Raw genomic sequence first — 17654 nt, forward strand, 5'->3', positions numbered from 1 at the left:
GTTAAAAATGATTTTATATTTTTAATTATAATAAAAAAGGCTTCATTTTGAGAGTAGAGAAGAGTTTTTAAAAAGAATNTCCCAGCGGTTCCAAATTATTTAAATTAATTAAAATTATTTATAATTATTAATATTAATAAGAGATGGCGCCTAACGCTTACCTCTAGTACCAAATTGATTACGTAATTTATCTAATAAGTAGCATAAAACTAGCCCGATAGATTTTCGGCAGTCTGTTGGTTGTAGCTATAAGTCAACCACAATTTTATAAAGGTGTTTATAAAAATCATCTTAGAACCAATTGCTTCTAATTTATCTTTTATAAAGTAACAACAAAAAGTATAGAGGTTTGCGGAAGGATGTTGGGTTTTCAATGAGTCAAGACAACTTTTTTTCTAAAGAATGCTTATAGTAAACATTATTTCTATATTATTTTGATGACTATTGCAGTAATCGACTATACAACGCAACTTTACAAGCAATTGTTTACGTATTTTCTTATTACATAACGGCGAAAATTGGATATTGACCTCACGTATACATACAGTTCTTGAGTAAAGTCCTTTCCGGGGAGTGGCTCGGGTATTTTTAGGTCAAAGTTTATCAACATACTTGTATAAGAGTGAATATTTGACACTTTCTACATATATTTTCAACGCTTTATATATTAATACACTATAATAAATGATTAGTTACTTTTTTCATGCGATTACGTAATATCCGGAAGTATTGAGTTTCCTGCGAAATTTTTCAGCTGGAAGCTTTTGATGAAAATCTTCGTCTACCTACAGTTAAATAACATGGAAACTAATAGAATTACGCTCTAAAATAAAGAATTTAGCTATTTTTTATCGTTTGTTTACATTATGACTTCAATCACGTGGATTTTATCTTCGCGGGAAAATCCTGACCAGATGGTTCTGACAAAAACTCTCATTCGTTGGAAGTTAAATCAGTCATAATATAAATTACCAATTAGAGCGTAATAGGCGTAGAAACAAAGACTTTAAAGCCAATTAACAGCAAGATCATCTTCCAATGACTTACTATAGGGAGGTGTAGCTTCCCGGGAATATTTATTGATAGTTAGCTCTAAAAACATATTTACTCGCCTAAATATTGTCGAATTAGCTCATATAATGTCTAAGTGCATTAAATTAAATTAGTTATTTAGAGCTAAAAACGATTTAAAAAGCTAATTTATCGCGATTTTTTACATTCTACTTCAAAGGTTGGAGGCGGGTTTTCGCGGTAATTTTATCCTTTCACAAGTCTGATTAGTTAAAGTAACGTCAACAAAGAGAGAAGACACCCAATAAAACTTTATAAGGATTTTCCCTTTGATTGTTGTCAGCCACCTGTGTAGTTAGCTGCGAAGATTTACTGTAGGGAAATTATTTACCTAAATATATATAGCCCAGGGGTGTAAGTAAAGACTTACAGGCTTAAACCTAGAGTCGCCAAAGTGGTATATATCAAACCCCAGGGGTCGATATAACATTACTGGTTGGTCTATGAAAAGACAAACTAACAACTTTTGAACGAATATTGCTAATCTTGGTAAGGATTATCATGCTTATCCGTCTCATTAATTGTCAGTTCAAAAATTATTAACATGTGTAAAAAACGTAAAATTAAAAGATTGTTATAAGCAAAAAAAAAAAAAAAAACTTTTACTATTTTGATATCTAACTTTTTGGAGAGGTCGATGTGAGGTTTCGAAAAGTTGTAGGGGTCTACCATAACGAAAATTAGGCGACTCCTGGCTTAAACAAAGTCAATCGACGTACAGAAGAGCGAATCAAAGCTAAATTTTGCTGGAAAACTCGAATATAACGCGAATTAAAGCAAAATTTTCTATTAAATTACGCCCCAGGGCGTTGTCCCCTCACCCATAAACGGCTATTCACTTGATATACGCCTGAGGGCGGCTACCAGCCTAGAAAGAGCGTAAATAGTTGCAAACTCGGGGTAAATGCGAATTACTCGAATGTTTAAAATTATCTAATTGCGTGAACAGATCAGGTCATGTGACCTATGCATCTTGTAATCAATAGTCGCATTATAAGAATTAATGTTTACTGCTATAATGATATATGTTACACAAACTATGTATTATTTAGTTAAAAAACGAAACACTCACTACTAGCCTTTGGATCTTAAGTTTGTTTAAAAAAATATATTAATATATTTTTTATTTAATAAATTTATAACAATGATNTCTCATCTAGGGGTTTATACAGTATACATATACTACACACTCGTCATTAAAGCCTTCCTACGCCTATTTTATATCACTTATTCAGCGACGGACGCTTTTACCCTAGATGCTGGCTGCTCTGTACTACCAACAGTAAAAAGAAGTGACAATCGTAAAGTACATACAAAATAGTATTACGTTATGTATGGATGATTTTGTTGTAATGATTTTATTAATTCGTAAAATTTATTATGAGTAATGTAGTAAACTTTGGTTAATATATTACGAAAATGTTTGCGTTCGAGGCATGCCAACGTTCTGCTGCTTTCTTTATTAATGGAACTTTGAGCTGTAATGAGCGATAGTTGCTATCAGGAAATGTGGAAATACTTTCTTCCACTGAATAGAGCATAATGTTGTCAACAAAAATGAGACACATTTATAAGCTCTTCGAAAATCCACATCTTATGTAAATATGAATTTTATTTCTCGTGCCTTTTATAATTGACGTGTGTTTTGACACTATTTTTATAGAAAATGTTAGACACTTTTTTTAAGCAAGGTTAATTCAAAACTAACAAATTCTACACAATTCGATTACAATAATTGTTTGATTTGAGAACAGTCTATCGTCTTCTACATTGTTAATTGTACTGTCATTTTTTATATTTTAATTTAATTCGTATCACAATTAGACAGGCACGTTTTCTAATTGTCCAGAAACGGCTATCAGTGGTCAGTGTTGTTATCCATTCAGCCACTGATAAAGCCGATTTAATGATAACTTATTTATTGCATACTTTATAATTTCGAATCAGCTAAAGTTAGAAATAACTTGGTTGAATAAGTTAAAATATATCGCCCATAGTTTATTGTAGTGTATTAAGTTTAAGTGTAGGCTGCGCATAATATACAAAAAAAAACACAAAAACTTTCAAATGAAAACTTATTTGCCATAAACATTTTTAGTCTTTCTGGTTGTAATCAGATGTCATTAGTTTAACAGATAATTACAACTTCTAGTTCTGACAGAATACTACAAAGTTCTTAAACAAATACAAAATATAATTATATGATTCTCAAACACAAAACCATGCTGCTATTTAAACACTTGGTGGTTTTTCATCTTTATTCGGTTGATAGGAGTATTACTACACGTTTTGGGCTTATATGTACATATTTAAATCATATATATATACACGATTTAAATATGTACATATAACACAATCTTATATATATAACACGAGGACGAGCCTATGGGGAAACAGTCATCTGGGAGACAAAATAAAGAACTACGCCTGCTAAGTGCCTGCTCGAATATAAAGTTGACGTAGACTATCCGAATCCAAGACACACGACTTGTCTTCCTCGTTGCGTTAACAGGATATGTGAAGCAAATGATTAGGGCAAAGTTTTCTTGAGCTGACGATTTCGTTTTGGAAATAAAAAAAGGGTTTAATTAAATGTATATCTATAGGGGCAGACTGAGAACTTGCAGTCTCTTGGAACCAAGTATAACATTCCACAAATTATAATTATAAAAGTGATGAATATGTGTAACCTTACATCCTTGACCTTTGATACAGTACTGTATTCTATTATCTATCTAAAAAAAAATCAAAAATTAAATGAAAATTTATCTCCAAGCTTTGCCTCCTCCTGGGAAATTTTCTGCGGATGCTCATGTACATCTATTATATAAAGAGAAAGTCTCGAAACACCTCTAATAACAGAGTGGGTGGGTGAATTCCAATAGTTTTTTTTTAAATGCCAAAAATTCCTCGTCCGTGGGAGCGTTCGTCGATAAACTGGATGAAAAGTCTTCAGTGGTGCAACGAAACTTAAAACAAGCCGTGTTAAAGGAACCGTATGCCATTTAATCATACGAGTTCCCATGCAATTCGGTTACTAAGCTCAAGGAAAGCAGTCTATCTACGGAGCAGCAGTGGGAACAAAACTCTGGATATTCAAAATATAATTCCAGTTTTTTCAGTAGAAAACCTGAATTTATAGTGAAAACCGGATAAGCTCTTCACACATGCTATTGAGAAATTGTTTTTGCAGTTCAAAGATTTAGCCTACTTTTGTGGCTGAAGTACTTACAAACACAGTCGTTCTATAATGCTTTTCTGTTTGTAAACTATTAAACTGATGAATCGGATTTGGAAAGTCACGCCTATTCAAATCAGTGTATTGATTTGAATTGTGCCATTTCAAAAAACAAGAATAGTTTTTAATATAGAATTATACAAAGAATTATATATAATAAAAACTTTTATTAAAGCCCATTCAACAATTGTATGATTCATAAACAAACAAAAAGAAAAAACTTTTACATTGGTTTTCTTTATCTGAAATTTTTTTTTCAAAATACAAGTATTTAAAAAGTTGTACTTTTTCAGATTAGTTTCTTTCTTATATTATTTTAAAATATGTTGTGTTAAAGGAATGCAATATAACTTATATATTTGTGAAAAAAATAAAGACATTTTTAAGGGAAACAAACTCAATAAAAACAGTTAACTAATCGGTACCCAATGAAAATAGTTAACAATCAACCAATAAAAATATCCAAACTTAATCCACTAATTATGAATACTTAAACAACCACACAAACAATAAGATAAATTGTACAAGTAATACTATTGCATTACTAATAACAGATGAAATATTTGGCACATCCAAAAATAATTATATTTCAGATATTCAAATTTTGTTAAAACCATTTCTTAAACATTTATTCAAAAGAATTACTTGAACAAATGTTCATGTATTGTATTTTATTAGAAATAGCACTGATGTTTATTGCTAAATCTTTTTTTAAGAGATCAAATCAGCATTATTTTGAACTTTAAAATAAGAAATAAAATGGTTACTTAGTAAAAAAAAACTTTAATTTACAAAATAAAACGACTTTAAAAATAAATTCTATTATTACTGTATAGAATTTGAACACGTAAACAACAAATAGCTGCACAAGTATTTTTTATCAAATTATTTGTAAGAAAGAACGGTCTTTTTGATTATTTCTGCACACTCTCTTATTTCTTCTTCGGAAATAATTAGCGGAGGGGCAAATCTGATTTTGTCTCCGTGAGTCGGCTTGGCAAGAAGTCCGTTATCTTTAAGTCTGAGACATAGTTCCCAAGCGTCGTATTCTGTAAAAAGAAAACATAAGTAAATTGGAGCTTATTTTAAATAATTATATGAAATACGGAATGATTACATACTTTCACTTATTACAATTGCATTCAACAAGCCTTTTCCTCTAACAATCTTAATTATGTCATTTGGAAGTTTTAATAACTCACTTCGAAGAATTTGACCCATCTTTTCTGCATTTTCAGCCAATTTCTCTTCTTTTAATACCTACAAATTATATAAGAATGTACACATACACACGGAATAATTTTTTAATCTAAACAAATATTCATTTATTTTCACTTACAGCTAATTTGCACGTATAGGAAAATAAAACATGATTGATTTCATAAATCATTTCAGAAATATACAATATATTATTATTCAAACTTGCTTTGTATTTGTGTTACTTAGATCTAAATCAAACTGAACTAAAGCTGAGGTAACTTATTCATGAAAGATAACCCAAATCATCTTCAAAAAAACAATTAAAATTTAGTTATAAACTTGCTTGTGTGTCACTCTTATCTTCTCATAAGTCTATATCTTCTCAAAGGAAACATAAGTTTCTCATGTTTCCTTTGTTTAAACTAGTAGTAATTAAAACTAAGGAAACATGAGAAACTTGCTTTACACTTGATGCACTTTGTCCATATAAAAGTAAATCTGGACTCAGTCTGAGTTCAAAGTTAATGTCAAGTAAACTTTGTTTAATTCTATAATATTCTCATTGGACTGCAATTTGAAAAAATTGTAGACCTATAAATTACAACTGTCGGTCTTTCCTTAATCTCGAGAACGGAGTTAGATAGAGGAAAGATGAGACCAGATATGGAAGCCTTAGAAGCAGGAGCCCCAGTTAACTATTTACAAACTTCCAATGCAAACTGGAAGTCACATTATTTCAATTCTTAAGTTTTTCCCCTGAAAATAGTTAATAGATGACAGGCACAACTCTATTGTTAAAGGAAAAGTATGATGTACAGGGACAAGCCACTACTAATTTGAGGTGGAGAGCATATATTTTAAAATCAAAAATATGATTAAAAATTGCAGTCCGGCATTGTGACAATGTCGCAATAAATAATTGCTAATTGTAGTTGTGTCACCCTGATATTGTCCAATTAATCATGCAAAAAGATGACATTGTAAAGGTCATTCTGTCATAATTTAAATAATAATACAAAAAGCTATATCATCGCTACTAATTTGAGGTGGAGAGCATGTATTTTAAAATCAAAAATATGATTAAAAATTGCAGTCCGGCATTGTGACAATGTTGCAATAAATAATTGCTAATTGTAGTTGTGTCACCCTGATATTGTCCAATTAATCATGCAAAAAGATGACATTGTAAAGGTCATTCTGTCATAATTTAAATAATAATACAAAAAGCTATATCATCGCTACTAATTTGAGGTGGAGAGCATGTATTTTAAAATCAAAAATATGATTAAAAATTGCAGTCCGGCATTGTGACAATGTTGCAATAAATAATTGCTAATTGTAGTTGTGTCACCCTGATATTGTCCAATTAATCATGCAAAAAGATGACATTGTAAAGGTCATTCTGTCATAATTTAAATAATAATACAAAAAGCTATATCATCGCTACTAATTTGAGGTGGAGAGCATGTATTTTAAAATCAAAAATATGATTAAAAATTGCAGTCCGGCATTGTGACAATGTTGCAATAAATAATTGCTAATTGTAGTTGTGTCACCCTGATATTGTCCAATTAATCATGCAAAAAGATGACATTGTAAAGGTCATTCTGTCATAATTTAAATAATAATACAAAAAGCTATATCATCGCTTACTCATGATTTACATGAGTGATAAATTCAGTAAATCAGATCTTACTCCATGATCTTAACTTGAAATATTTTAGAATAAACTATTATTTAAATAAATAAATGTAGAATTTCATTATAATGAAACTGATTATTTATAATAAGTAGCTTAAAGTTATTCATGAAAATACAAGATATTTTATTTTTGACAAGTAAATTTCAGTTCATGAAAAAATAATTTCATTAAATGATTTATTACAATAAGTAATTTAAAATAATTACAACTTTTGTAATTATTGTAATACAACTTTTCAACACATGAAAACCACTCATATGTGCAATTGTAAATTGAAAACTTCCAATAGCAAAATACTGTTAGCATCAGACTATGCAGTATTTTGTACATGAGGGCAACTGTGACCAAAAAATATAATTTAAATCTTTGATTTGGGTTCAATTTTTTAAGAAAAATTATTGCAGTAATTTATTTCAAATGTTATAGTAACATAGAACAGGGGCTCTAGTATGCTGTGTAAGATCTAATTGCAAGATACAATTCATGATGGGATAGATATGCTGTCATCTTGCTAAAACTTCACTGTACCAAAGTCTGCAGTGTGAGAAGCAACTTTCCGAACATTACGTGATTATCCATGACATTTGACTCTTCTCACCTTCCCATTACATAGTGAGGAACAACTCGCATGGCCACTCACTAACCTAACCAATAGAGGTGGGTAGTTCCAATTGGAACAGTTCCAAAAAGGAAAATGTTCCAGGCTCTGAACTACAAGGCAAGGTTTCCCCACAGAGCGTCAAGACAGTTCTGGTCAGAACTACTAACATATTCTTCATTCTGTACTGAAAGTACAAAATGAAGTTTCCATGGAATGGTGAATTCTTTATCTGGATTTGAACTTAAACTAATGAAAATGTTCCACGGATTTTTAGGAATAAATCAAATTTGTAAATTTAAAATACTCTAAACTAAGGTATCTTAAAAATTTATATTTTTATTAGGGTTCATAAATACAGTGGGTGATCGGTTAACGAACAGTTCGGTTAACAAACAAAATCGGATAATGAACACTTTCACAAAAGATTTTTACGTTCGGACAACGAACACCTCAGAACAAAACACAAGCAGCAGCGACGTAAAATAATGAATACCGATTGTTGTCTGAAGACAAGGGAAGACCAATTTGAAACTTTTTGGAGCGTGGGAGACAGCATTGATGCTCAACCCGGTAGATACTGATCTGATAGTATTCCTCCAAACTTTGAAACTCTCAATTGTAATTCCAGCCTTTTATTTTTCTGACAGAAACAATTCTTTTATAGTATTCACGAGACTGTTGGGCAGGCATTCGTTAAGTTTTGTGTGGGTATTTATTTTCGAAAGGTGAGATTATATCACCACAGGTAGAGAGTTGGCAGATGTCCAATGTCTGTTGTTGCTGGGTAGTATGGCTCAAATAGGTCTACAGTAGGCCGCAGTTCAATCTTATCTAAGAAAGATACCATACAGTATTATCAAGAAGACTCAAGCAACTTAAGGAGTAACAAAAAGTCACATCCGAGAAATAAAGAACATTGAAGAGCTCATAATGGAACCTGAAACTGATCTGACGACAGAAGAACACCAAGGAACTCGGCGAGATACGTTTTCTTTTGAAAAAGAGGATTAATGCCGATAGCGGCTATTTGTAGTGTAAAAAGACAAAGATGTTATCTTAAAAGGTTTTATTAGTGTCTGAAACGCACGACTGTTACAAATTCAAATGCAGCAAGAAACAGTGCTGCCAGTCCAAGAGACTAACTACTGTAGGGAGAAGTGTTGCCACACTGACACTACTACACTATTAAACACTTTTTTGAGGTGGGATGATATCAGAATGACAGTCTTAGAATGAGGTTAATAGGCTTGGGGGATCTCTACAATTAATTACTTCTGAAAAATATTCAAGAGAAAAAAAAGCAAAATTGACATTGGACATGTTCTTTAACCCCCCCCACAAACAGAAAAAACATGACTAATAAAAATGCAAGACTGTGTATATATGTTTTTTTATTATTTTCTTACTACGTTTACTTATATGTAATATACATTTTTTATTTTTTGGGGTCTCTAGAACAAATTAATCAAATTCCCATAAAAACCTATGGTAAATAGATAAATAGGTTAACGACCAAAGTCTTGGAACGGATTATGTTCGTTAACCGATCACCCACTGTATTTGTTTTATTAGTAACCAACAGATATATCCAGCAATGCACATCCAAACAAAAAAAANAATATAAAATGGATTAATCCATTCCTGAACCTCAAAACAAAGCAATTTTTTTTCTTTTTAGCTGTATTTCATGCATAAAAATGCCTACAAATATAATATAATACATATATCTATATGTATGTATATAAAGCAAAATGTTCTGTCACCGCCAATCGAAACGGAAGCCATCACTACAAAAAAAGTGCTATAAATAGACTAGACTCTACCTGGATGAAATAGAGCACACAACACAAACAAACACTGAAATCAAACTAATTATTAAAGTTGTTTTAATTTTCAATTGATTTTGATTTTATTTTAAAATGTAGTTTTATAGTTATAGTTCTGATTTTGTGTAAGGTGGCATGGCTACCTAGTATGCTTTAATTTAATTTATTGATATCTAGGGTTCCAACATTTTTTATTAAACAAAAAGGGTTCCACGATAAAAATAAGTTGGAAACTTCTGTAATAGACTATAGGCCTAATATAAAAAATTGTACTAACCCTCCTATAATAAATTAATTCATTATTAAAACTGCTAATTATATTATTTAGTTATTTACTACAAGCCAACCAATGCCATATGTCATCTAGCTCGATTACATACATTATAAAACTACAAGACAACCAATGCTGTATTGGGTTTTAGTGATGATGTTTATTTAGTTATTTAACACACACAAATAGCCATCTTTACTTTTCTCTATCTGCAGTTTTAGAGGACAAATTCTATCATAATTTTACTGAATGCTGATGGTATTTCAATATCTTTTGCTGTAAATGAATGGAGGTAAAAAAATAATAATAATAATAATTTTCCAGATATCTTATCTTTATCCAAAAAAATTAATTGTTACTTTGAGCTGCCTTGCCATTACTAGCTTCTCCACCATATTACTAAACAACAATACTTGCAACTTCTTCGGTTTGTATCATACTTTCCTATTGACTAAATAAATATGGAAACTTTTTAGCCTGGAACTGGCAACTTTATAAAAATTTAACTGTCCCTGTCACCAAGCAGACTTGCAAATTAGTCGATGTTTGACTTCAATTTACGATTGAGAGTTGAATTGACCATGATGTCACCAAATGTTGTTCGACAACTTCTCATACGGCAGAATAGAGCCACAGGACTCTTTTTTTTTTATATGCTACTAATAGGCAAAGTTTTGAATGTAATTTTTTAATTTTTTTTTTGAATATCACAAGTAAACAAAATGGTAAACCATGCTTGTGAATGAGAATGTTTGTCAATGAAGAATATATGACCTTTTTTCATTAAAGCAGACTACACAATGGTGATTCATGCCAGCAATCAACGAGGTCAGAAGACAGTCTACTGTTGTATGAGAGCACATTAGAGCTCCTAGTAATGTTTGGAGGAATTTGGCAGGGAGTTATAGGTCTCTCTAGAGCATTCCATATATTCTGTATAGGGATAAACAATATGCTGGCAATCACATTCAATGAATTCCCTCTGCCATTAGTTAATTGCACAATGCATGAGTTCTGCATGGCCTGGCATCATCATCCATAAGAACAAATTCAAAAACTAATTGCACTCATATAAGGTTGAGCATATGGGTCAAGAATTTCATCCCAATATCTTTGACCTATCATAGTATAATCATAGAAGACAAGGAAATCAGTTTGTCTGCTGAAGGAAATCCCAGCCCATACAAGGACACAACCACCAGAAAAAAAAGAACTAATTAACATCATTCAGTGGCAATACTGTGCACCAGTATCTCTCCACATAAAAATCTGTCAATTGTCTGACTGCAAAGTGAATCATGACCTATCAGTGAAAAGGACATTGATCCAATTGTCTGTTGTCCAAGTGCCATGTTCATAACACCGTTGTAAATGATGCATGCTCTGTGCCTGGCAGATAACGGAACACAAATATTTGACCTTCATGCATAAAAGTCATGTGCATGTAATCTTACAATTTCATTGATACAGGTCTTCCTATAACTGCAACAAAGCTTGAACTTAAAGCAGGTGCTATTGCCTGTTTATTGCATCTGACCAATAATGCTAAGTAGCAGCCATTGGAAGATGTAACTGAAGCAATCTGAGCCTGGCCTTCTGCTTACTGTTCCAGCGGTTTGGAATTGGGTCCACGGGTGTAAAAAAAAATCAGAATGGTGGACTATGAACAACTGAGCAATTTCTCCAATAAATTGACTGGATTCTAACCTACCCATGGTTCACCATATTTGGAACATACCAAAATTCCAAAATAGCCAGTTTATGTGCTATCATGTCTGTAGTTGAACCATCAAAGCACAAAATGAAAACATGGTTTTTACTAATTAACTGATTTGAATACTTTGAACAGAGCCAATGTGCATTTACTCATTTTATATTTGCATATTGTACTTGAAATATATAACAAGTTCCAATAAAATTCACATATTTCCTCCTTATCTGAGAATTTGCATGTTGTGCTTATTTTTTTGAAGGGGATTGTATATCATACAGTATAGGAGGATTTTTTTCACTCTCAAAATATTTTAAAAATTTTTCTAAAAACTTTCTCTGTAAATAATTTTCATATACACTTTCCATTGTCTAATAAAATCAATCAATTACTTCTATTGATCTCACTGTTTCAAAACAGTAACTCAAAATTTGTAAACGAATACAAAGTGTAGGAAAAATGGCTGTTTCACATCACTACAGACAAAACAAATATATTGTGCATGTCTAGTTTAATGCTTAGACTAGCTACAAGGTAGTCTAAGCATTAAGTATTACTAGGTGTCATTGAGACAGTTCTTACTCTCAAATTAAAATCTTTATGCAAACAGTTTCATTTTGACCTTGAAATTCCTTGACTCCAAGTCTCTGAACAGTACACATTTAAACAAGTGCCCTTAAAAGACTAGAAAAATAAATGTTCAAAACATTATCTTGCTTTTTGATGATGACATTTTCTTTCATGATATCTGATATCATTCAGAAATTCAAAATTTACTATAAAATTTTTATTAAACATTTCTATTATATTATAAAATTATATATGTACTGTACAATATACATATATACAGTACATTATATGCATATATTGATGTTAAATTATAAATTTTAGATAAAATATTGCTTAACATCAGAAAAATCTCAAAAGAAGTTTAAAAATATTAGTAAATCTTATTGCTTATGTTTATTTTTACTTCAGCTTTAACTAAAACTAGAATTATGTTTTTGTACTTAAAATCTACAATTTTAGTTTTTTTATTATATTATTATTATTTTTTTACTTCTTTTATGGAGTGAACAAATGTTATGTTTATATTTAATATCTGAAGATTTATTATAAATTAACTGTTACTGGCGGCTTTTGCAATTTGATAGAAATAACCCTCCCTCGGTACTTTACTAAGATTCTCAATTGTTACTTGTTAAAAATCAGTAATTTTACCAAATTAGTGTTTGTTTCAAACCAAGTACTACTAATGCACCTAAATTCACGTTTCAAATATTATGGGATTCCGAGATATGATAAATTTGAGTTCAATTTTTTTTTTTTTTAAACATAAATGACATTATCTGAAAATTTATAGTTTCAGTTACCCTAGTACCTCTTTGTAAACAACGTTTGTGGTACTGACTTTTGGGGCTAAGACTTTTCAAGCCTTAATCCTCTCCCTCTTGAGGGAGAATTTCAAAAAATCCCTTCTTACTGTGTGTTTTCATGACGTACCCTAACTGTGTACCAAATTTCACCTCTTTAGGTTCAGCGGTTTGCTCTGGGCAACGACGAATCAGTCAGTACACGTAATTTTTTATATATATAGCATTAGATCATTATTCTATTTTGGAACAATTTATAATTGACATTCCAAAAATATGGCACCAGAGGATGGTCTGTGCATTAAGCTGAAAACAGTGTATAGCAAACAAAAGGGTGTCTGGTGGTGATGTCAGTACCAATGCTAATGGAAGCTTTTAGTATACCGACACTATATACATACTGTATATATAATTATATCATTACTGTTGAAAAATCTATAATTTATAGATTAACTGCATTTAAAAAAAAATCTTTCAATAGACTGGATATTGATATAAATCTAGGACTGGGTCTAGATTTTTTGCTTACCCATGTTATTCAAATTGGCTCAGGCAAATACAAAAACATGATTTATTTAAAAGCTAACATTTTAAAAATTTTAATTGTACTTTTTCAAGGACATTTTGCAAAAATAATTTAAAATATGCTTCCGCAAACATTCCTGCTTTACTGGTGCCTATAACTAGAACTGTAAAAAAAATTTACTTTTGTCATCTATTGACATATTATCTTCTATCAAATATTTTTTTCACAAAAAAGATCAAAATCATCAAGCTATCAAAATATTTTAAATTTAGAACTAGTATTTGCTACAATATTTTTAATATCATATTATAAAAGCCATCATTTCTACCATTATTCATCTTACATAATGAGTTTTGTATGTCAACATTACAACCAACCAATAGAAAGAAATAAAATATCTCAAACAATTCTAAACTTAAATATCTTAGCTCCTTAATAATGTTTGGTTTTCTTATGCTCATATGAAGTTCCTATTTGAAATGTTAATTATTTTGTTTCAATTTTGACTCATTGAAAATTTGCATTGTGTAATTTTTCTGTTATCCACAAGTGAGAAATGAAGGAAAAGCATATAAAATTAATATTTCTATATTTAGCTGAATACAAATCACATTCAGAATCTAGAAAAAAGACTTCAGTTATTGCAAAGCCACAGGTGGTACACAGATTAAATTTAAAGTATAATAATTAACGATCATGTATCATATACCTATGGATCCATAAAAAAAATAAAAAACTTTAAAATATTTTTCTACTATAGTAACCAACATTTAAGAATAACAAATATAATATTTATTATCTCATAATTTATGTAAAATAAAATTTAAATATTCATACGATATTACTTCTGTCTGCTATTGCCGATATATAATAATTAGAACAGGCTGTGTGATAAACTATACACAGTACTAACGATAATATATATTATTTCTAATTAATTCAATAAAATTTAAAAAAATTTTTTGATTATGATTGTCATTTTATTCATTGCCTAAATTTCAACTAGAATTTAATAATACAGGTATACCTCGCCTTACGTCAGTAATTGGTTCCAGGAGAACAACGTAAGTCGAAAAACGACGTAAGTCGAATTTACTTGTCTCCGAATCTACTTATCACTAGGCTAAACAGTAAATTACCATTCCCGGTTCTGTATTTTATTTATTAATGCATTTTTAATAATATATGGTTAATAAAGATCTATTTTAAGCTTACAAACAAATAAATTTTAGTTTTTAATATAGTACAAAAAAGTAATCTAAATTTACGAATGCATGTACTGTAAATACAGTACATACATTCAGTATACACAAGTACAGTATATACAAGTATGTACTGTAAATACAGTACATACTTGTATATATTTTAATATGATTTTATGTGCTTTAAACGTTTTTCTAGTGATATTACGACTTCAATATTTGTGGCGGACAGACGTAAAGTCGAATAAAATGACTTAAACTTGATTTTTATTTTTCCATATACTTTTTTGACATACGACGTATAATCGTGAACGACGTAACTCGAAACGACGTAAGTTGAGGTATGCCTGTATTACATTAAAAATGTATTTTTTACCTCTAAAGCAGCTATTGCAATTTTGCAAGCTAGTGGATTTCCTCCATATGTAGAACCATGCTCTCCTGGACCAATTGCAAGCATAACAGGATCATTTGCAAGAACGGCAGATACCTAAGGAATAAAATTTTAAAATATTGTATCTGAAAATGATCCTGTTAATATTTATTACTTATTTATTTAATCATTAACAACAATTTTTTATCACTTGCTATTCAAAACATTAATATTACATACAGCAATAGTTATATAGTGAATACTAATGTATTAAAATTTTTTTTATCTAATATTGTGACAATTGTTTTCATTGATCAACAAACAAATGAAATTTACTGGATATACTCCTCCTGAAAGTGCTTTTCCTAACATTAAGATGTCTGGTTTAACATTTTCATGATCAACACACAACCACCTATATGAAAATAAAAAAATTTCAAGTATAAAAAAAAATGTCTGCAAAAATATTAATGTCGTATATAAATATTAAAATTCATAATTTTTATACAAAACAATATAATAAATTATATTAGTTATTTGATATCCAATATGTAGTATCAATTTTAATATAATTTGATCATAAACCATCTGATATCCAAATAGAAAAAGTTTGTATATTATTCATTTTTTTAATATTCACAGATTTCATTACATATTCTACACATTAAAAATGGATGAGATTTAAACATAAAACACCTTCAAACCTTAAAAATCAGTCCAGCACCATGGTATAAAAATGTTAAACCAAATGCATTTCATTCCGAAAGTTTAAACCTGAGGTAGATCTTAGAATACAATCAGAAATGCTTGTTACATAAATTACACATTGGTGTGGACTGATTCCAGATTTGAAGGTGTTTTATGGCTGATTAAAAAGATTTTAATATATTTCATTTATAGTAAGCTGTATATTTTATATTATAATAAGGAATATTTTAATATTAATGATATAGATTTATTAGTCTAAGTTAAAATCCTATTTCAACTTTAATTCTTTAAAAGATAACATATTTTGATTGATATTCTAAATGGACAATTTATATATTATACAATATTTATCTGTTTTTAATAAGTAAATTTGTTCTAACAGGAAAAAAACTTTGTGAATAACAGTAAATAAATTTTTAAAATTTGAATAGTTTAAGTAATGCTAAACTGAAAATTGTATATGATAGTCCAACAAACTGGCAGCCTCCAATTTACAATGGTCTGAATTATGACAAATTTGAAAAACTGCCAACATTTGTAAAAAACCCAAAAAGAAAAAAAAAACCATTCATGCTGATAGTTCATAACCTTCATAACAGATGTCAATTCACTGTCATACCATTTTCAAAAAGGTGAATAAAAAGGGAAAGGGAATAGATTTAAAGAAGAAATGAATAGTAGCTATTACAATGCAAGATTCCAACTGAATATAAATGTGTACTTATTAATAAAATTTAAATTAGAACAAGTAAATATATACTGTAATTGTTTAAAAAGTATTTATGTAAAAAAGCTACTAAAAACACTTATATTTTGGCATAATTTATACATGACAATATTTTGGGGATGCAATATAACTCATTTAAATACATTATGAACATGTGAAATTTGTGGTGATTCCATTTACTGCACTTTTTCCAGAAATAATCCAGTTATAAATAAGAGGATGCCTGTACCATACTTTTTATAAAAATTTCATCTCTACGATGATTTAGTTTAGAAAAAAATTTTTTTTGTTTCTTTCTTTCTTTAAATTTTGTACTTGCATATTGAAAAAAATATTACTATGATTAGCATTTAATAAAAATTATTATTACTAGTGCTATTGTTGCATGTTATGTAGATATATTGAGTATATTACATGATTCTACTTAAGCTGAATGAATTTATGATAGTTTTTATTCTTTTTTTTGTTTAACTAGAAGAAATTTTGAAAATTTTTATTTCAGCATAATTTATATTATTACAGGATGCTAAGCTAGATTTTCCCCCATGTAATTTTTCAATACCTGTATTGTTTTAAAAAATTTCATATCATTTGAAAACACTAAACTTAAAATAAGATTAAAGAATTGATAAGATCATGTTTATTTTGGCTAATTTCGTTCCATTTAAAAAGTTATTTCTTATCAGTTTAATATGCTTTTGTTTTTACAAATTATTACAATGGGATTTTTTTAATAAGTTAAAAATTCACAACTACTTTTCCATGACACTTTACTAGGGTAGTACAAATTATATTTTCAAGCAAAAACAAATCTTTTGCTTAATATTGTAAAGTATCTGCTAAGGAAATTGTTTTTGTTATTAATTACTATCTGCTTTCATCGATAACGTTACCATATTAGAGAGGTTGAGGCGCACGTTTTAAACGTGTAAACGTGTACGTGTGACGTTCGGCGCCGCTTTCCCGTAAGCCTAAAAGTTTGACGATGATGTTTGGAATGTCGAGCGTGATTCCACCGACTATCCAAACACCATTGTCAAACTTTTAGGCTTACGGGAAAGCGGCGCCGAACGTCACACGTACACATTTACACGTTTAAAACGTGCGCCTCAACCTCTCTAATAT

The 17654-nt window shown here is 29.8% G+C and overlaps 1 protein-coding gene across 1 annotated transcript in view; it reads right to left on the reverse strand.

The window, feature by feature from the left end:
- Window positions 1-3420: 3420 nt before the first annotated feature.
- The window catches only part of LOC111634021 (ornithine aminotransferase, mitochondrial-like), a 48749-nt gene continuing 34515 nt past the window's right edge, over window positions 3421-17654 (reverse strand). The window contains exons 8-9 of the mRNA XM_023378699.1: window positions 5431-5569; window positions 3421-5358 (exon numbers count right to left, since the gene is read on the reverse strand). Coding sequence (XP_023234467.1) covers window positions 5195-5358; window positions 5431-5569 — 303 coding nt within the window. The 3' untranslated portion in view covers window positions 3421-5194. The remainder of the gene's footprint in view (window positions 5359-5430; window positions 5570-17654) is intronic.

This window comes from Centruroides sculpturatus, unplaced genomic scaffold (genome assembly GCF_000671375.1).
Source record: "Centruroides sculpturatus isolate CEXI.00-Female unplaced genomic scaffold, Cexi_2.0 scaffold736, whole genome shotgun sequence".
NCBI classification, from domain to species: Eukaryota; Metazoa; Arthropoda; class Arachnida; order Scorpiones; family Buthidae; genus Centruroides; species Centruroides sculpturatus.